Consider the following 20,135-nt stretch of genomic DNA (forward strand, 5'->3'; position numbering starts at 1 on the left):
TTGTACTGTGCTATGTGGACACTCTACAGTCTAAGAAGCGACGTGGAAGTAGAACAAAGACTATTTGAGAAGTGAAAGGGAAAGGCTAGAAGGGCCAAGCAAAGAAAGTAAAAAGGTCCAATTTATTATGACTAAACTGAAAACTTCTCACTGCCTCAGTCACACCAGGGTCTGTTTCTGTTCTCACAATTATGACAAGAGGTATAATGTATTATCTTCTGCTATTTATTAAGAAAATACTATTGCTTTCTGATCTTTTTTGATTCATGGGGATGCGTTTCTTTGGAGAAAGAAATATATCTAACCTGGGATAAACTTTGATTAGTAGCTTTGTTAAGTCCCCTGCCCAGTTCCTTCCATTCTGGAGTCAGAGAAAGGGCAAGTGAGTCAACAATCACACATGAATAAACTGCATCAATGACTCCCTAGGCTACTCTCGCAGGCTACTAGAACCTGGAAGCAATGGCTCCTAAAGTATAAAGCAGATACTGGGAATAATCTAGCCTATACCCTGTACCAATTCATAAACTTCACAACAATGAATGCTTGTACCCAGTCATAATTAAAACAACTAAATACATGCAAATGTTTTGTCTAGCAACTGTATTTGTTAGCAAAGAAACTGAGGAATTTTTTGCTCTACACTGCCTTAAAGATAGGCTGAGTCATAGCATATGCCCAAAAGGGTCTGAGGTTCGGGGCTTAGTCTGCAGTACTGCTTCCAGCCCCAAAAGTAAGTGAAAGAAAGACCAGAATTATTTCGCACACACACTCTATGACAAGGCAAAGGTCTAGCTTATTGAGGGGGAAAAAAAAAACCTTAAGTTTTTGCTAACTAATGAAAAAGAAGTATGTGAAAGGAGGACAATCTTTCAAACTCCTCATTCTGATGAAAGATACTAAGGCAGAAGTCACTAGTGAATACTAACCGGTTAGCAGAAAACTAGAATGAAGGCTTCATGTGGTAATAGTAAGTCACAACCACTCTCCAGCACAACCAAGTGAGGAGCCATGGAGGAACCAGATGCTAGTGTCTTCTTCAGAGATGCAGTAAGCCCAAACGCAGTGCACACAGGAAGAATGTATGACCCCGCAGGGAAACAACCAGAGCAGTGTATAACTAGCAACTTTCTAAAAGCTTAATTTAATGTTTTTTGTCTTTTTATCAAACCAATAAAACTGAAGTTGGGACAGAAAAGAGGGCTTATCACAGTACAAAAAGAAATTATGCAGATAAATAACAACTAACATCAATTATCTCTCTCAGAATCTTGCTCTGTACAAGGCTACCTTAAAAAGATGAACAAACAAAAAGCCACTTTTTTTTTTAAATATAGGGACTGGCACAGGACCCTGAGTTACATATTGAGATTGTATCTAAAAAGACCAAACATAAATAAATACCTTTTAAAACTAAGAAATTTTGATGCAGGTTAAATATTTCGTCACATTAAGAAATTTCTGCCTAGCAGCCAGGAACAAAAACATAGGCCAACAGTGAGACAATATGGAGAGAGGGAAGAGACCTTGAAATGTTCAGCCCCAAAAGGTTATGTCTCAGTCAAAATCCCTCACCTCTGGGCTCAGGGCACTCAGTAGAAGAGGTGGGCAGAGTTTAAAAGCCGGAGGGGAAGAAGGTTACCGAGGACACAAAACCCTGTAAATCAACAGGATCAATGCACACAGACTGAGGGAGGGTCTGCCCAGGTCTGCACCAGGGTCCTAGAACCGAAAGCAGAAGTAGACACGTCTCATTCCTAACCTAAAAGCAATCTCCTACTGATAACCTCTGGTGAATGAAAATTAGTTTTCTTCAAGGGAGTCTCATTGAAAACACAAAGCACTCTTTAAGGGCAAAGCCCCAGGCTCAGCCATAGATGGCCAATAGAAAATGAACTCACTGTCTTTAAGAAGTTCCTGTCTCATGTCATGTCATGTCAAGTCATGGTCTTTTCCTCCTTTTAATTTTTATTTTTACTTTTTTAAATTTATTTTTTCTTTTATTATACTACATGGCCTTTATATGGTTTCCAGTTTTGTGTTTTTTATGGGATTAATAAGTTTCTATATCTACATGTGTTTCTTACACCTTTTGATTTTTCTTTACTAGTTTTGTCGTATGCTGATTTGATAGTTTTTGTTTTATCTTGGTACTATCCTTTAGAAGCCTTTTTGTTTACTACTGAGAGACAAAAAGGGACTGGATTTGACTGGGGGAGGGTAGGATGGAACTAGGAGGAGGAGAGGGAGGGGAAAGCATAATCAGGATATACTATCTAAGCGAAAAACTGCTCTCAATGAAAGAATAAATAAATTTAAAAACGAGGGAGAAAGAAAACCCTCTGCCTGGTTTGGTGACACAGGAGGGCATGGAATCCCAGCATGCAGGAGGCTGAAGAATAAAACATTTTAGTCTAAGGGCAGTCTGTTCTACATAGCAATTTGCAAGGCCATACTGGAACCTGGACCACATAGTGAGACTCTTGTTTCTACTCAATTAATCAGAAATTCTTGATGTGGTAGATAAATTTTGTTTTGGTAAAAAATCTGGGGATATTGTTGTGATAGTTAAGATATGACTTTGATTTAAAACACAATAGAAATAAAAACAAGTAAATTCACAGTGATCACTACTAATCTTATTACAGAAATGTGGGATTCATTCTAAGACATGGAAGACTGACATATAAATGTAATTTATAAAATATTACCATGTGAATGACCCACTTAAAAGCAACAATAGAAAAAGCTTCCAAGGTTTTAAATAAACTTGGTAATTTTAGGATTACACATAAAAGGGGGAAACATAGTAAACCTAGATTAACAATAACATTTTATCAGAATTATACCAAGTAAATTATGACATGAATATTAAAATAGACTGTGCAATGATGTCTTTTTATGAGGACATAATAAGTAATTACTAAAACCCTAAAATTTGGTATAAAAATTCCAATAGCATTTAATTTTCAACTCCTGCTTCACTAAAATATTTTGGGATATTTAAAAACGTTATGAATGTGTTGGGCCCACTCCCACTGATTTTCAGTGATGTCCACAGCCAACACATTTGGAAAAGCACCATTACACAAGAAGTACAAATTAACCTTCATGAAAAATGTTCTATCTCCTCATGACCATCAACTAACTGCACAACCTCTACTAATACTGTTATTCTAAGAATGGGTGCTACTTTATTCAAACTCTATTCTTTTGACAGATTAGTTGCTCTAATATTTTTAAGTGGCAACATGATCATGAAAAATCATTTCTAACAATTTTCTAAAGCTACCCACCTCTTAATATATTAACATTTACCTTGACAAAAATTTTAATGTGTACTTATAGTAAATAATTTTGACCAACTTGTTCTCTGAAAGAGGTATGTGAGTGAATAAATATACTGTGAAGCTTATGATTATGTTATTTAGATGTTACATTCTAAGTATCTACAAAGTACTGTGTTTTCCTTCTCTAAATATTAACTACATTTACCAAAATACTGTGATTCTCAGTAAAAGAGGGAGGGAAACCAGGTATAAGTGATAGTTTAAAAATAGTGTTTAAAATAAAATCTTTTTGAAAAGTAAAGACATTCATTGAAGCAGCTAAATATAAAAAGCAAAGTGAACCCTCATATATTTGAAAGAATATAAGTATAGTCTTTTCAGTAAAGGGGCACGGTAGCAATTATTTCAGGAGTTCTGCATCAGAAAGACTGACCAAGAACGGAATCTCGCCACTATTACTTTGGTTGTACTCTGAAGTCACCCGATAAAATATCCTATGAGGCAAAAAATAGAGAAAAGACAGTTATCATTTTATAGTGGCGACATCACTAATGGAGCACTAGATGCCCCTGGAAAGTGTCAAGAACAACTTTTCAGAAACATAGCACTGAGCTGGACACACAGCACAGACTTACAGTCTCACTATTTCAAGACTGCAATAGGTATTAAGGCAAGATCAAGACCTTAGTTTTAAAAAGACATAAACTTTATTTTTTTTTAAAAAATGAGAATAGTTACTAAAAATACTCTTCTGAAAAGTAACAGACCTAAGCAAGTTCAAGATTCAGCTCATATCCTAATCAAACCTAAATCTCTAGTAAGTACTTTGTTAAGAACTACCTAACACACCAGCTGAAAGACTCCAGACAACTGAAAAATTATAAACAAGTATTTTAAAACTACAAAATAGTTTCTAATTAATGATACATTTCCCCAGTAATTTAATATGCTTTGAAAAAAAGTAATGAAGTCAAGTATAAGAACAAAACAGTGGTTTCAGCATTAGTAAAGTTGAGGCAGAAAAAAAAAAGTCAAGAGTACAGGGCTAACCTGGGAGGAAAGCAAATTTCCAGAGTTCTCTTGACACAGTGACATTGTCTCAACCAAGAAAGGTGTGCTGACAGGGCAAAAATACAACCTTCTACACCATTTATATTATCTCAAATTAATACATATCTTCCAGGAAGAAACTTGTAAAGCTATTAATAATCTTTAATATTTTTATTCAATAGTTCTAGAAGTATCATCTTAGAAAATAATTTAAGGTAAAGATTTTTAATAAAAAATACTTTAATGTCCACTTTCAAAGATTCAATGTACTACAGCAAAAAAACAAAAATAACCAATGAAGATTATAAGTATATTCATTATAAGTTATTAAAATTATCATTTCTTCTTATAAGTTCTAAATATAACTGTTTTTTTTTCCTAAAGTCAAAACTTTAACTGGTTAGTAGGAATGTATCTCTTATGAATACCGTAACTTACAGAATCTATTATTGGAGTTTTGAAAGTTAAACTTTTAAAACCAATTTGAGAAGAGTTAAAGTAAAAAGTCCACTTATGAAGAGTTTGGTAAAGCAAGCCTAGTTCCTCAAATTTAACCTGGACTCACCAATGAGGTTGGCTAATGAGCTCCAGGGGTCCTCCATTTCCTACTGTCCCCTTCTTCTCTACTCCCCACCCTGGGGTTAAAAATGGTGACTACTATGCAGGCTTCCTATAAGTACTTGAGATTCAAACTTAGTATAGATCATGCCAACAGAGCAAGCACTTTAAAAATTGAGCCATCTCCAGTTCCATGCTGTTAAAGATTTTTTTTTCTTTATATTTTCTAACCAAAGCCTTAAGATCACAACAAAGAGTTATTCGGTTCCCTAGAAAATTCCAAATGACCTAAAAAATATGCCTCTATTTAGGATCCAAACATACACATAGTTTCTTAGAATCCTTTCATGTTATCAACAGTGTTTTAATGGCACATTTCTTTCGTATTTTACCCATAACTTTTTTTTTTACAAAGCGATATGTGATTGTTTAATTTTCTAGACTATAAAATCTTTGCTACTACCCATTTAGTTTGGCTACTTAAGGTTTCATTAACATACCGGGGAAGTGTAGAAGAATGCCTAAAAACCAGAAGCTACAATTACAGGTCTTTCTACTCTTTTTGTAAAAGTTATGTCCAACAGAGTTAAAAGCTGCATGTCATTTATTATCATCTCAATCTTGACACTGCCATTAAAAACTGCTAACTATAAACCAAGGCTTCAACCAAACCTACAGTGCAAATAAAATTCTGTCAGGAACACTGCTAATAGGAAGAACCTAAACCATCTACCTACTATTTTTAGTCACAAACAGCAGCGCATGGTGCTGGAGACAGCAAATGCTAATAAAGGGTCACCAGTTTTGTATGTCCTCCTGAAAATTAACTGCAAACAACTGCTCTTGAGCATTAGACTCATTTTGCATTCATACCAATCATTTTTATACATTTACAAGTGAATGGAGTTGTTACATGTTTGTAATAAGTATTTTCAACACTCATCTGTTTTGTAAAATGATGGGCATAAACTAAAACTTTAGAAGCTACTTTCTTCTTTCTCAACCATCAATCTGGATTCTCTCTAGCCAGTAACCTTCATTTCAAGATACTATACTTGGGGATAGAGATGGCTCAGTAGTCATGAGCACTTAGTGACCTGTTGAAGACATGGGCTCGGGTCCCAGAACTCATGTGGCAGCTAACAACTGTAAACTCCAGTTCCAGAGAATCAGATGCCCTCTTCTGCCCTTCACAGGCACTCTACACAGGTGGTATACAAACATACATGCAGAGAAAACATCCACACAGAAATAAAAATGAAGATAGTATTAAAAATATCAAAGTGAAATTTCAAAACAGGACAAATTAAAGAAAACGATTAAAATTTGACATTATCAGTTTGCTTATTCTAACTTACATTTCCCCTACTCTTCGGTCAATCAACTTCCAGCTGCTTGTTTTTATACTGCACTTTATGTAAGTAGCACAGATCCATCCATTTTAGGGGTAAATTAAAATAATGATAACCACATCCAAAGAAGAGCAATAAGCATGTTCTAGAAAAATCTTCATGTACAATTTTTCAACATTTGTGGTGGACTATACTTTTTTAAAAAATTCCATGCACCCATGGACTCCTATTTTCATCTTCGTAAATACTTTGTTATTTCTGCATGCTGCTAAAGCAAACAAAATCACCCTAACAAGAACACATAAAGACCTTTGGTTTAGACAGAACGCCAAATCTGAAGCATACATATTTTAATAACATTCTTTTTCATTCCAGTTTTTCTTCATTTATTTTAGGGGAGTTATATGTGGGAAAAGAGAGGTGATAAAAGAGGGGTAAGATGAAGATACTTTTAGTTAGTTATCCTCAGGAAGTTAAAGGCTTCCTTGTAATGGAATTCATACAACCCTCTGAATATGCAAGAAAACTCATAAACTCTCCATGTCATTTGTTAAGGTATGAAGTCCAAGGTCAATCATACTTACAGTAGGTCACCAGGCACTTTCCCAGAGAGCAATGGAGGAAAGGTGCTACAGACAGTAAAAGTCCTACCTAGTAGGGATGTCTCCTTGGCAAATGCTGCAGCAATGGCTGGGTCTAACGCAGGCTGGCCGTCTCCAGATGGCAGATCAGGTCGAGTATAATCCCTACTTTTATCATTGTTGTATTTTACATTCAAATTCACAAGTTTGGAAAAATCAATCCTTAGGGTACAGCAAGCATTATAAATATTTTGACCATCTAGGGCCTGTAAAAGTGAATAAAATATATCAGCCATCATAAATTTGAAAATTAGCAAAAACAGGAAAAGGATTAAAATTTCACATATCAAGCCATGGTACTGTTCTAAATGTGTTAGTTTCTACCACTCACTGCCTTCCTTAAGTAGGCAATGCTATTTAACTCTAAAATATAACCATTTCATCATCAATATAACACTTTTAAATAAAATAAAAAGCTGTAAAACAGCCTAAAATAAAAACAACAAGCAAACAAACTGATAACAGTCACACACACAGTCAGCCCTAATGGTAACACTAAAATGAGCTGATTCAACTCCTCCTGGATACCACACTGTAGGAAGTTGCCTTATACAAAGAAATGCAGCCCCAAAATGTGTAACAATTGCCATGAAATGAAGTAAGAACAAGTACTTCCTTAAGATGAACTGTTGGGCCTGAATCAGAATATCTTGATGAAATTAGAAAAGCCAATTATCATTCCAGGAAATTCTGGAATAGAAAAGAGTGCTATCTACAGTTAAAAGTCTAGACTTAATGACATCACTGTTAGACCACTACTAATTTTGAGTATTATTGTAGAAATATAGAAAGTAGGAATAAGGGTCAACAAATTTCCTTAAAGGTTGCTATGGGAACTAAATAAAAGACCATACATGTGGAAGTTTATCATGAATTATTGACTATGATTATAGGTTTTTGCTCTGTATATCAATTATTTCTAGTCCAACAAAGCATATAGGAAAAAATATAAATGGGAACATAATATTACTTTTCATCAGAAGAATAAAAAGGTCTTATTAATGGAAAAGTAAACATCTATATTTGCTTAAGTATATTAAGATTGGAATTCATTCAAACATTGAAATATTCTTACTCTCTAGAACAATAATTCCCCTCAATATACAAAAATTTTACTGAGCTGAAAAAAAATTCACCATCACAACTAGATTACAGGCCTGGTAAAAAACTAACTTAAAGGCATTTCATAAGCATTATTATTTGAATTACATTTAGATCAAGCAAACCATTAGACAAAAAATATACCAAATAAAAGACACCAAATAATATCAATTTTATCAAGAATTTTATGTAAAATAACTCTGTTTCTTCCTGTGGAGGCAAAAACCACTAATAGCTATTAATTTACAGTAAGTTGAGTCATTCCTGTTGGGAGAATGTAAACCAGTGACAGAATTTGATTTCTATGCAATCTAAATGGCACTGTGAATATCAGTCCTGCAAATGTCTATCAGAAGATGAGTAGCAAAACTTTACCCTTAGGTAACTAATTAAATACTATCAAGGAGTACACATTACCTCATTAGAGCTGGCTTGAATCACCATCCCTAGGTTAATGCTAACAGAACTGACAGAAAATTACTAAATCTACAATAGACTTTTCAAAGTGATATTTTAATGTGATATTAAGACAGAATGCCAAATTATCTACAATCAATGTGCCAATTACTACAACACCCTTTAGAAACCTTTGATAATTTCAATTTTAACTTTTAGAAAAATATCTGTACACAAGTACAAGACACACAGCCACACAGACTGGGAAGAGCTGGAGAAACAACTAGTCAAATTTTATATAATTTTGTCATACAAGGAGAGGAAAATAGCAATCTAGTTAATTTAAAATTTGTATGAAGTAAGGTGACTGTAAGTAAGGCAGAAAGAATTCATGTTGAAAAAATTATGCAAGCTTCATTTCAAGCTGTATTTACAATCCCAAGAAAGAATAGTGATACACAAACCAGTCGTATGGTGGGTGCAGCCAGCAGACCACAATGAACTCGCTAGAACAAAGGCTACTGTCAGTGAAAGCTAAACATTATTTGTAACAAGCAAAGGCTTCTCAAATATTCCTACTTTCAAAAACAGTTTATGACCCAGGGTGGGGGAATGCTAGGGCAGTGAGGCAGGAGTGTGCTGGGGGGTGGGGGTAGAGGGAGATATAGGGGGGTTGTGGAGGGGAAACTGGGGAGGATAACATTTGAAATGTAAATAAATAAAATAACCAATAAAAAAAAAAGTTTAGACACTAAGTAGAAATAATTAGGAAAAATTTGCCACAATAAATTAAAATTTATAAAACACAAGCATCAAAATGAAGGAAAATGTTAAGACAGAATATACAATTACAAGAACACAATGCAACATGTGGATACTTCAATGAGCACTATTTATATATAACTTGCTTTAGTGAGAGGTTGTTGGGCATTCTTGAGGGAAGCTCTAAGTTCCAAGTTCTCTTGGACTTTTAACAGTAATTAAGTAGTTCAAATCAACTATTTGCAACATAAAATTCCACACTGGTAGACGATATATAATCTTTTAAAACTCCTGATCCACTGTGAACTCCTATAAATGCAAAATGTCAAATGTAAAAGTCAAAAGGTAGTGAAACAAGTTCTAGCCACTGTCCACAGAGTACCAACCACCACATCGCAGTTTTCAAACCATCTGCATAGAACAGGGACTTCTGTGTAAGAAAGACTGACGGGCATGATTTTAGTGCTACAAGCATCTGAGTTTACTGTTGCTGTTGCTTTCTTAGAACCTAAAATGTAACCCACAGGTATGCTAAAACAAAATGACAATATGAAAAAGATTCTAGACAACACAGCACCATTATCTAGCATCTACAAACAAAGACATACAGTTCATGGACTTCAAATAACAAAAGCAAAAGGACATTGGCTACTCACGCGTTGTTGTTACAACTCTGCTGCAAAAAATAACCTTTAAAACTGGGGTATTTACAGGCTTCAATTAGCTTTAAACATTCCAATGTTAAAATGTTATTGAGAAGACAAGGAAAGAGTTTCTTTGCTTTGCCAGTATACTGCATTAGTTTTCTTACAAAAATATGAAGACCTTTACTTTATGAGAATTAGGATTGTTGTTATGGCTTCAGTTTATCACCTCAAATGTCAATGCTCAATAGACTACTACAAAGTAGACATAGTATCCACTCATACTAACAGAAAACAGTTATCTAAGAAATAATTATTTAAAAAAATCCATTCTAATTCAAAGTACAAAGTTGAGTTCTCCGTGAAGAATTTTCTAAACTGGAATTTGATTAAAGGAAAAAGTAAAAGTAAGTGAAGAGGAAAGCCGTCCTAACCAATGAAACAGCACAGTGTAAGCCTCAAAGATCACAGAAAGCACACCTATTAAGTATTTAAAGAAGTTTGACGCAAATGAAAAGGGAGTCATGAAATGAGACTTAAGAAACAAGCAAACATTTAATCTCCTAAATCATGCTGATGACTACAGACTTTATCCTAAGGACAAAAGATAGTCACTGAAGGACACCGAGAAAGCAAGTAGTGTGTCTAAGTTGAAATCATCATGTAGTCTGAAAAATAAGCAAACAACAAAACCGAAGTAAAAAACCCACTGGGAACAACCTAAGATCCTGAAGGAATGGATTTCAGCCAAGTACCTTCAGATGATGTCCTGATGGCTCAGATCAGAAAACTTCTATGCGCTGCTGGGAAAGGACAAGCAGCTCATTCTGCATGAAATGATTTGTGTCACATAGTCTACCAGTCTTAAACGACCGTGCTGTTCTTGAACTTGCCACCTCTGGCTTAGTTAGAGAAGCTTCTTCTGGCAGCAAGCAGTAGTTAACTACAGAGACACAAGTGCTCAGTTCTAAGAAAAGAACTGTATCACTCTCTCAAAGGCTGAGGGATCACAGCAGAGAGAGCCAAGGAAAGGGGTAGAATGTTATTCAAACTGTCTTCTGGGCATGACTCTTGAGTGCTTAGCATCTGTAATTACCTGTGCAAGATCTATACAAGACTAGGCCTGCCGACATTCCATTAACCAGAAAAAAAGAGGGTAGTGAGAATCTATGGGCACTTATGATAACTAGGGAGAGGCATTTCCTCAGGAGTGTAGGCACATAGTGTGGTAAATCGGACCCCATAGGCTCATGTTTGAATGCTTGATTCCCAACTGTTGGAAAGGGTAAGAATAAGGCCTCCAATAAAGTTTTCTATAAGTTGCCTTCGTTGTGGTATCTGTTCATAACAATGAAAAACTAACTAAGACTGTTGTTGCTCCTGTAATAATCCCTCAAATATTCCTGGAAAGGGATCAACAGGAATTGTAGGAGAACAAGAAAGGATAATTAATAAGCATGGCTGTGATTAAAATATATTATATACAGGTATAAATAATATAATGAAGCCTATATCTGTAACTAAAACTAAATAGAGAAAATATACAGCATTGCTTGTTTGTAAACACACAAAACATTCTATTAGCATCAGCACTAAGTAAACTATAGCTACAAATATGTTATTTTTATACTGACATAAGTTAAAAAAAATCAGAAAAACTTTTTGAGTAATACCTGTTCAAAATAGGGTTGTAACAGCTGAAGGACAAACAGGAACTCAGGAATCCGAATCAATGTCTGAAATCAGGATGGAAGGAAGGAGTAATGACTCCAAGTTTTCTGGCTTGTTAAGAACAGTGGCACTGGCTTATTACACTATGAGACACAGCAACACTAGGAACCACAAGTTGCAAGGAGAACAGTCTAAGTTTGAAAGTGTACAATGATTGGCTAGATTCCTAGTCTGGGTCTTTTAGTAAAGTTCTGAGCTAGAGAAGTTAACAAAAGCACTAAGGATAACTAAGTTGTATGAATAAAGTCTGCCAAACACAAGCAGAATGTGAAAGGGGAAGGGTAATTGAAAAGAAAGGAAGGTGAAATCTAAGGGAAAGTATCAGAAAGTAGGAGGGAAAACCTTAACAAAGTGGGGTCAGAGTGTCAAATAGTACAGATTACAGCAAGTTTAAAACTGAAACTGACTACTCCAACTTTAGTGCCCACTATCACAGTTAAAAGGGTAGTTTAGGGAATTATGGATGAAACCAAACTACGGTGCACAGAGAAACGAGAAGAACAAAGATATGAGCAGCAAAAAGCTTGCTTAAGAAACCTGATTATACTTAAAAGTCAAGAAGAAGAAAGGACGGAGGAAGATGGAGAGACATGTACAGAAGAGAATCAGCAAGATTTGAAGTAAATTCACGAGAAACTTCCGCATATTAGAAATCCTGGTGATAAGCAGTCAGAATGGAAAAATAAGTCAAAGTAGATAAGACAATTATGCCATTTCTACTAAGATAGCCTGAGGAAAGAAGCAAAGGATGAATTTATGGATCTGTTCTTTATTGATGAACATATATGCCTTCTTTAAAAAAGGCATGTATACTTAAACATAGGGATACAGATTAGATTTTGCTAGAGACTTCTAAAATTCCCATCTGACTTTAAAAAAAAAAAAAGCCACAAATGAGAGTGAGAAAAGACCGAGTAAAGCATCATTGCCAACTCTGTAAACAAAGCAGTGCTGACTAAAAAAGGAACATGAAGGGATTTATTTCCCCAGGAAGAATGACTGCTTTCTGATGACACTCAAAAATGTCAGAGGATAGGATACTAAGCAATGTTCTCTAGTTACACCCTTGATAAAGGCACAAAGAATGCAGACTGCAATGCTCATCAAAACATTGCCAAAGCAGTCTACATGCCAGGAATATAGGACAAGGAAGTATTGTGGAAAGTCAATATCATTTCCTTTGCTAACAGGCTCAGCTACCAGAATGTGGACTTAAGAAAGTATATTCCTCTTAAAATTATCACTTTAGACTTCTGTATAGAAACCGTCAGCAAGCATACGTAAATAGTCACAAACACATATAATCGGGTGCTTATGTACACCCACACAAATATGTAAAACAATTGTGATACTTTATCATAATATTACATGATAACTATAGATTATTTTGACAAGATACATACATCAACTGTTTTTTCTTTAACAAATGGAACATAAATTCTAAACAAACTCCAGTTCACTGATCCTTTGTCAATACTTTCCTCTGGATCAAACAGATAAGAGATACATACAGACACAACCCAACAGATATAGAAAATACACATTTTAAAAAAGTACACCACTTACAAATACATTTAACATTGTAAAATGCTATCAAAATAAGTCTCTAGTCATTTCCAATAGTATAATCTTATACCACATTAATATAAAAGCTTTATAAATACAGGAGGTAATGCATGCGAAGAATAAGTATTTTGGGCAAGAGAGAATTTTAATAGTTAACTGGTGTCTGAAAAGGAAGCATAGTAAAATAAGATTATATAACCTGAGAACTAGTAGGCTAAGACTAAAATACCTGGAAAAAAAAAAAGATAAGTAATGGACTTCTTTACATCCTAACACTGTTTTCTATCAAGAAAGTGCAGAGATGCTGTATTGCAATCATGCCATTATCACTAACAGAGCTGTTTGCTACTGGAAGCATGGTTACTGGCCAAATCTGATAGGGTAGGTCAAAGGAAATGAAACAATAAAAAACCAGTCCAACTTTCAGACGGGCAATCTTGACCTAGAGAAATCAATAGAATACTAGAAAACATGATTAGTATGAAAATAAAAGAATCGAAAGTAAAAAATTAGGTAAGACTAACATAAAAAACTGACTCAATAGTTTCATAAAATTACTTAATATTCATTTTTAATGATTTAATAATGAAATAACCTGGCAAAAGAAGTTTAACAGTAAAAACAGAATTGAATAAATTAAAGAGAAGGCTTTAGGCATTAAGAAGCAAAGGGATTTATAAATTTTCAACAGCATCATGACAAAGGGGTAACCTTGCTTCTCTACGGTTTCGTACCTTACATATCTAAAAATGATTTAAAAAAATAAAAAGCATTAAGAAACTAAAAACAAAACAAAAACCCCACAAAACCTGTAAGACACAATGTAACTAGAGCTGACCAGAATACTGAAGTATGTAAACCAAAATACCTTGAAAAGTTACTATGACACTCCTAGCAAAAGGCGCACTGAACTGTGTGCATGCACAAGGCTACCCACTGTCTTTGCAAGGTCACAGTTTACAACCAAACTGAACAAACATCTAAGACAAGCCTATGTTACAGTTGACTAGAGCTACAGTTGTTCTAAGTTAAACACACCCCAGGAATGCATGACAAACCCATCACTGTCTCACGAGCCCCGACTTACTAGCTTGGCTTGTTGAGCGTTTACCGGATCACCATACTGGAGCAAAGCCTGAAACTGGTTGTTTTTTGTAAATGTGATTATCTTCAATACAGCACCAAACTTAGAAAATATCTGTGAAAACATTAAAATCAAGGCATTATCACCTACTAAATTATTTCTTCAAGCTATAAGCAACTATGCCAAGCAAATGACACTTACTTGGTGAAGGACATCAAGTGTTACAGGGTAGTACATATTGTCAATAATTATTCTAAGTACTGGACTCTGGGCTGGAGTCACCGCACTCTCACTGACTGTGGTGCCACTAAGAGGTGTATTTGCTGTCTGGACCGCTGTCACAGCTTGAAGAACTACTTGCGCACGCTGAAAAAAAGGAACGGACAAGTAACACACCCATTATTTCTACTTACATTGTTACATGTTTTACTACTGTCTCCTTGTAGCTCAAGAATTCCACTACATTTGTTTCCAAATAGTTACCTAAACACTTTAACACCGATGCTGACATAGCTCATGCCATTTATTCTGAAAGAATATGATTTACTTGGATAGATGTTTATAACTAGAAACTGTTAGATGAGAAATTTACACAATAAAAAAACTTTAGCTTCATATTATACATTATCCCCTCTATGAAACAGGCACACTACAGGAAATGGACTACCAATAATCTTTCAGAAAAATTATCACTAAGTTTATTATTCCTAATACAATCTTAAAAAATGGACACAGGAGATTTAAAACAGTTTTTTACACTAATAATATGAAATCTGACCAAAAACTAATGTGGTCTTTAGTATAACTAGCAGGAACAATTTCAGATATACTATGAAGGATTATTTTCAGTATATTTTATGGTAGATAATATACAATCAACCCTGCAAAATGCATCATATTTAAATTTCAAATTATCTTAATGGTTTGACAAATCGTTATTGGTAAATAAATAACAAAAATACAATTAAGTTCTGAAAGAAAAGAAAAACACAAAAGAATTAATATGTTTGTAAGAATAAACCAAGGATCACACAACCTAAGATTCAAAAAGTCGGCACACACATCTAAATAAACACCATTTAAATGCTAAATAACAATATGAACTACACATGCATATATCACAAGAACCTCAAATGAAACAGCATTTTACAACAATAACTATTTGATACTTTAATACTACTGTGGAAAATAAAGACCTTAAGAGCAACATTTCCCTACAGACATTTATCTAAATGACAGCATTAAATACCATAACTAACATCTGTTACAAATTCAAATCTTTTAAAACTAGAAACTGCAAGTTAACCACATAAAATTCGATAAATACAAAAGGTGAAGTTTTCCCTGCAACTTTGTCACCTCAGTTTCCTTTCCTGTACCAATCCCCTCACTGTCCTTCCAGAAAAAGCATATTATTAATCCCACACTTTTTCATGGAATTAATTCCAGGCTTATTTAGCGCTAACCATCTTTTTTAGCTTGACAATTACAATTTCTAATAGTAGTAACAAATGACTTTCTTTTAGTACATGAAGCACAGTTTGCCAATAGAGGTTTTAGGTTTTCAAAATATTACATGTACACAGAAAAGGACTCAAATACTTGGAAGAGACCTCAGTAAAATACCACAAATTAAACTTATCTGAAAAAAATATTAACCCAACAAACAAAACAAAAACCTGTAACACTATCCAAAACAAAGACCTGTAACACTACCAATGTACCAGAAACCAGAACCACGCCCTCTCCCAGATAAAGAAATGGAACTGTAACATCTATGGTCTACTTTGGTCTGGCTTTCAAGAAATACCGTTTTAGGATGTACACTTATGCTTTACAAATACACAGAGCTTGTTCAGTCCTTTTTGGCTACAGATATTCCACAACTTCTCTTATTGCTGCACACTTGGGTCATTTCTAGCTTTAAACTCCTAGAATGTAACAGTTGCTCCCTGGAATTTGGTTTTTTTTGCATATCTTTTTATTCACATATATATGCTTTCTCAAGCATGCAATTAGGAGGGGAATTATTAAGTATACAGCATGCATATGCTCAACTTGAGATATATTTCAAAAATGATTCTACCAATTTACATGCCAGTCACCTCTATATGAGAATTCAAGGTTCCTTGGATATCAATTCCAACATCTGCTATTAGGCATCTTGTGTATTTCTTTATAGATAGGTCTTTTGTTACATAGCCCAGACTGGCCTTACCCACATCTAAAAGTGAGAGCACAGTGGCAGCAAAAACTTCAAGCAAGAGAAACCTCATCCAGCTAGAGGACTAACACATCGTTACTTTTTGAAATTACACTGCGGTAAAAGTCTAGGCAAACAGATGGCTGTAAGGGAGGAGACACAGTAGGTGTTCTAGGCCTTTATCTAACCAAGCCAAAAAAAAAAAAAAAAAAAAAAAAAAAAAAAAAAAAAAAAAAGGACATGATGCAGGAGAATAACTTAGTGGGACTCAATGCAAATAACTGGGTCATCTAAGCGACAGTAGCAGCAAGGAATAGAGAAAAGTGTACAGGTCACAATAAAGAGTGAACTCATAGGTCTTGATCATATAAGAAATGGCTATAGCCAAACATGTATTTACTTGCCTCTCTATTATGAAATGCCAAAATACTTGTAAGTGAATAATAATGTAACAAACACTAAACATTAGGCTGAAAATGATTTTTGTCAAATTCCAGGAATAACAACAAAAAAATGAAAATACACAGCAAGTTCAAACTTATCCTGGCAACAACATGACAATAACAAAACAAAAATACAAACAAAAAAAACCAGGAATCAGAGCAGCAAAGAAAGGTTCACAAAACAGGGAGCTAGGAAGCACAGACCCAGATTAACGCGAAGTCTGGATAATGAACAAACAACTCAGTTCTTGCCTTTGACTCATCATCTCAACATTAAAACCAATAAATCCTTAAAAGAATCAAAAGCCCTAAAAGTCACATTTGTTAGCTCAGAACAAAGGTCCTTCGGCATTTGGGGGTTGACCGGGGACAAACATGGCATCCAAGTCCTCATTACTTTAATCTAGGGGGAATTATGTGAGTCCAACAGAATTCCAAGTGTGTATTCTCAAATAAGAATGAAACAGACGAGCATGGCAGGAGAGTGAGAGCACGACAAACACAAAGGGAAAACTCAAGAGGAGATAGCATTCAAACTCTGCTAAGCTATCTTGAAAATAAAACTGCACTTAGAACCTTCAAAGAACTGCAAGGTTCTTTCTTTGCCCAACTAAAAGGTAAAAACACACTAAACACTCTGAGGGGCCTTTGAAAACTAAAAACTTTACTTAATTTGAACATTCCTTCCATAATAGAATAAGTAATTTATTGTCTAGCCACTCTGAAGTTCATTATAGCAAAGTACCCTCTATATGAGACTAATTTAAAATCTAGGTTTGTTCTCCTTTATATATATTTCTTTCCTTTGAATCTTTGAAGATGGAAGGCACAGCTCAGTGATGGAGTGATCAACTAACATGCTCAAGGCCTTGGATTTGATCCACCCACAGCACTACATAGAATGAAAATCATACTGAATCAATATACACAGAAAAGACCATTACAGCAAATTAACATATTTTGGTCTAAAAGTATACTTATATTATTTTAACATTAATTTTAAATAGTATCTGTATACTTCAAAAGCCAACATTCACATGTTCTTCAGTCTTAGTTTTTCTCAAGAGAAAGTTAATATGCCATTAGGAAAAAAAAAAAAAAACCTTCTGTAATGAAAGAATACCGAGAATCAATCATGGCCTTGGATTTCCTATGTCCCAGAGGCAGAGCAGTGCAATTCATGTTACCAAGTTCCTTCCCCTGACAGCAGTTCCAAGCTTTCCTCCACCTAAGCCATTCCCCTCCCCTCCTGCACCTGACCACCAGCTCTAGTTGTGACTACACATCTCTTGCCAGTGTTCATTCACTCTGTTGCTTGCTACAGTGTCTAAATAACCCTCAGTCCCAATTTCCATGTTAAAATATTTTAACTTTAAACCTGCAAAAAGTAGCAATCTCTGCCGTCTTTAAAAAAACAGTGAAACTAATCTAATAATAATTTAGATCAGGAAAATGAGTATCAGAAAGCCACCTATTTTTATAAAAGAATACTTAACATGTATATATACATACAAAAATATTTTAAAGATAACAAAAAATGCATATAAGAAGTATTTTCTATTAACATATACTACTTATTAGTCTTAAGATGCTATTGGCCATATTATTTATGTATCTAAAAACACTCACTTGGTTTAATGTATTATCTGTCTTTAGTTCTTTGTGATTGGAGTACTGGATGTAAATTGGTTGGTTACGAAGATGAGGTGTCACAGCAGAATAGTAATTAACCATAGTAATAGCTGCTTCCTCTGTTGCCAGTTCCAAAAATGCCTGAAAATGAGTTTTTAAAAAAGATACCATGAATTAAACTTAAATAAAAATTACAATTTTTAACTCAAACTCAAGTGTCTGTTTAAGCTAATCTGCTAATTGAAATACTGCCTAGACTGTAACCTCATTTCCGTCTCAGTGCTCTAACAAAGAGAACTTAGCATCTGACTGAAGTGCTGAAGAGATGGTTGCTACAAGCACCTGATGCTTCTCCAGAGGACCTAAGTTCACAGCATCACCATGCACAAGGCTTACAGAAGCCTTGCCTGGAACTCCAATCCCAAGGAATGGACGCCCACAGGCTTCTGCTGGGGCCTTAGCTCACATGCGCGTATCCTCAAACAAGACATATCATTTGAAAATAATAAAACATGTCTTAGAAATCACTTAATTTTTAAAATAATATTGGGGTTGATTCAAGTAATACCCTTCGATTTTGTTGGTTCCATCTACAACTTACTACATCCCATAAATCTGTTTTTTAAAAAAACTAGAGAAAATAAGCATTTTCTAGCACCAAAATTTTATGTTACTATCCTAAAGGTCTCATATAAAAAATACAACTGAAAAATTAAAAGGACGGAATAATTATTATATTAGCTACGTTTAGAGAATATTAATTTTCTAATATTAAATAAATTCTTCTAAATAAAATTTTTGGAAATTTTAAAACATAATGTCATTTTTAATATGAATAGGTCCTACTGCTACTGTTAATGAATGAGCATCCAAAATTTAAGCCTGATTTCTAATGCTACCAGATGAATAAACTCATGTAATAGATTCTACTAGTACCCCTGGTTTCTGCTATTACAAAACAAAACAAACAGGAAACTGAACTTCTTTTAATTTTGTCAGACAATGAATCCTTTAGGTGACAGATAAGCCTCCTTCTGTGTAATTTAACATGCTAGTAGTAACGCTTGTGCACTGTACCTGGTTTTTTCCTTTCAGCATAAGGATGTTAGTCACCTTACCAAAAGGTAAACCTAAAGCAATAACTTCTGTTTCAGTCACTTCACCAGGTAACTTTCGAATGTGAAGTACACGAGAGGGAGCCCCATCCATTTTATCTTCTCCTTTAAATTTCTTACTATCGTTACCGTTGGCTGAAAGACATACAGAAATATTCTTTATAATCAGTATGAAAAAAATGGATTCCTATGAAAAGTTAAAAATACTTTAAAACATAGGTGAGTAAATCTGAATGCTTGAAAAGCTAAAATTAGGCTTTCAATGGAAAGGAGAAAAATCATTAAACCATCAACTAAGGTTACCATCAAGCCATGTGCAGTCTATGTAGAATAATAATTAGCAAAAATACTAAAATTCAACTTCATACCAAAACTGTCCAATGACTAAAGAACACAAGTAAATTAAAATTACCATTGAATTCTTTGTACAAGTTAAGTGATACAGCAGGCTCCCCTCAGCCAAAAGAGATATATCCCAAAGCCCCCACTCACATGGATAAACAGCTAGAATCAAACTCTATAGAAGATTTTTCTATATGTTACATGCATATGGTAAGGCTTAAACAG

General features: G+C 34.6%; 1 protein-coding gene across 8 annotated transcripts in view; it reads right to left on the minus strand.

Annotated features, from left to right (window-relative positions):
- Ptbp2 (polypyrimidine tract binding protein 2) overlaps nucleotides 1–20,135 on the minus strand; it is a 65,907-nt gene that overhangs the window by 14,673 nt on the left and 31,099 nt on the right. For all 8 annotated transcript variants that reach the window (XR_001783719.2, XR_375549.2, XR_001783718.2 and 5 more), the window contains exons 4-8: nucleotides 19,531–19,703; nucleotides 18,451–18,594; nucleotides 14,377–14,541; nucleotides 14,179–14,289; nucleotides 6,902–7,097 (exon numbers count right to left, since the gene is read on the minus strand). Coding sequence is in view for 4 of the 8 variants with exons in the window: in XM_006501732.2 (XP_006501795.1) it covers nucleotides 6,902–7,097; nucleotides 14,179–14,289; nucleotides 14,377–14,541; nucleotides 18,451–18,594; nucleotides 19,531–19,703 (789 nt within the window). In the remaining 4 variants the exon portion in view is untranslated. The remainder of the gene's footprint in view (nucleotides 1–6,901; nucleotides 7,098–14,178; nucleotides 14,290–14,376; nucleotides 14,542–18,450; nucleotides 18,595–19,530; nucleotides 19,704–20,135) is intronic.

This window comes from Mus musculus, chromosome 3 (genome assembly GCF_000001635.26).
Source record: "Mus musculus strain C57BL/6J chromosome 3, GRCm38.p6 C57BL/6J".
Taxonomy (NCBI): Eukaryota; Metazoa; Chordata; class Mammalia; order Rodentia; family Muridae; genus Mus; species Mus musculus.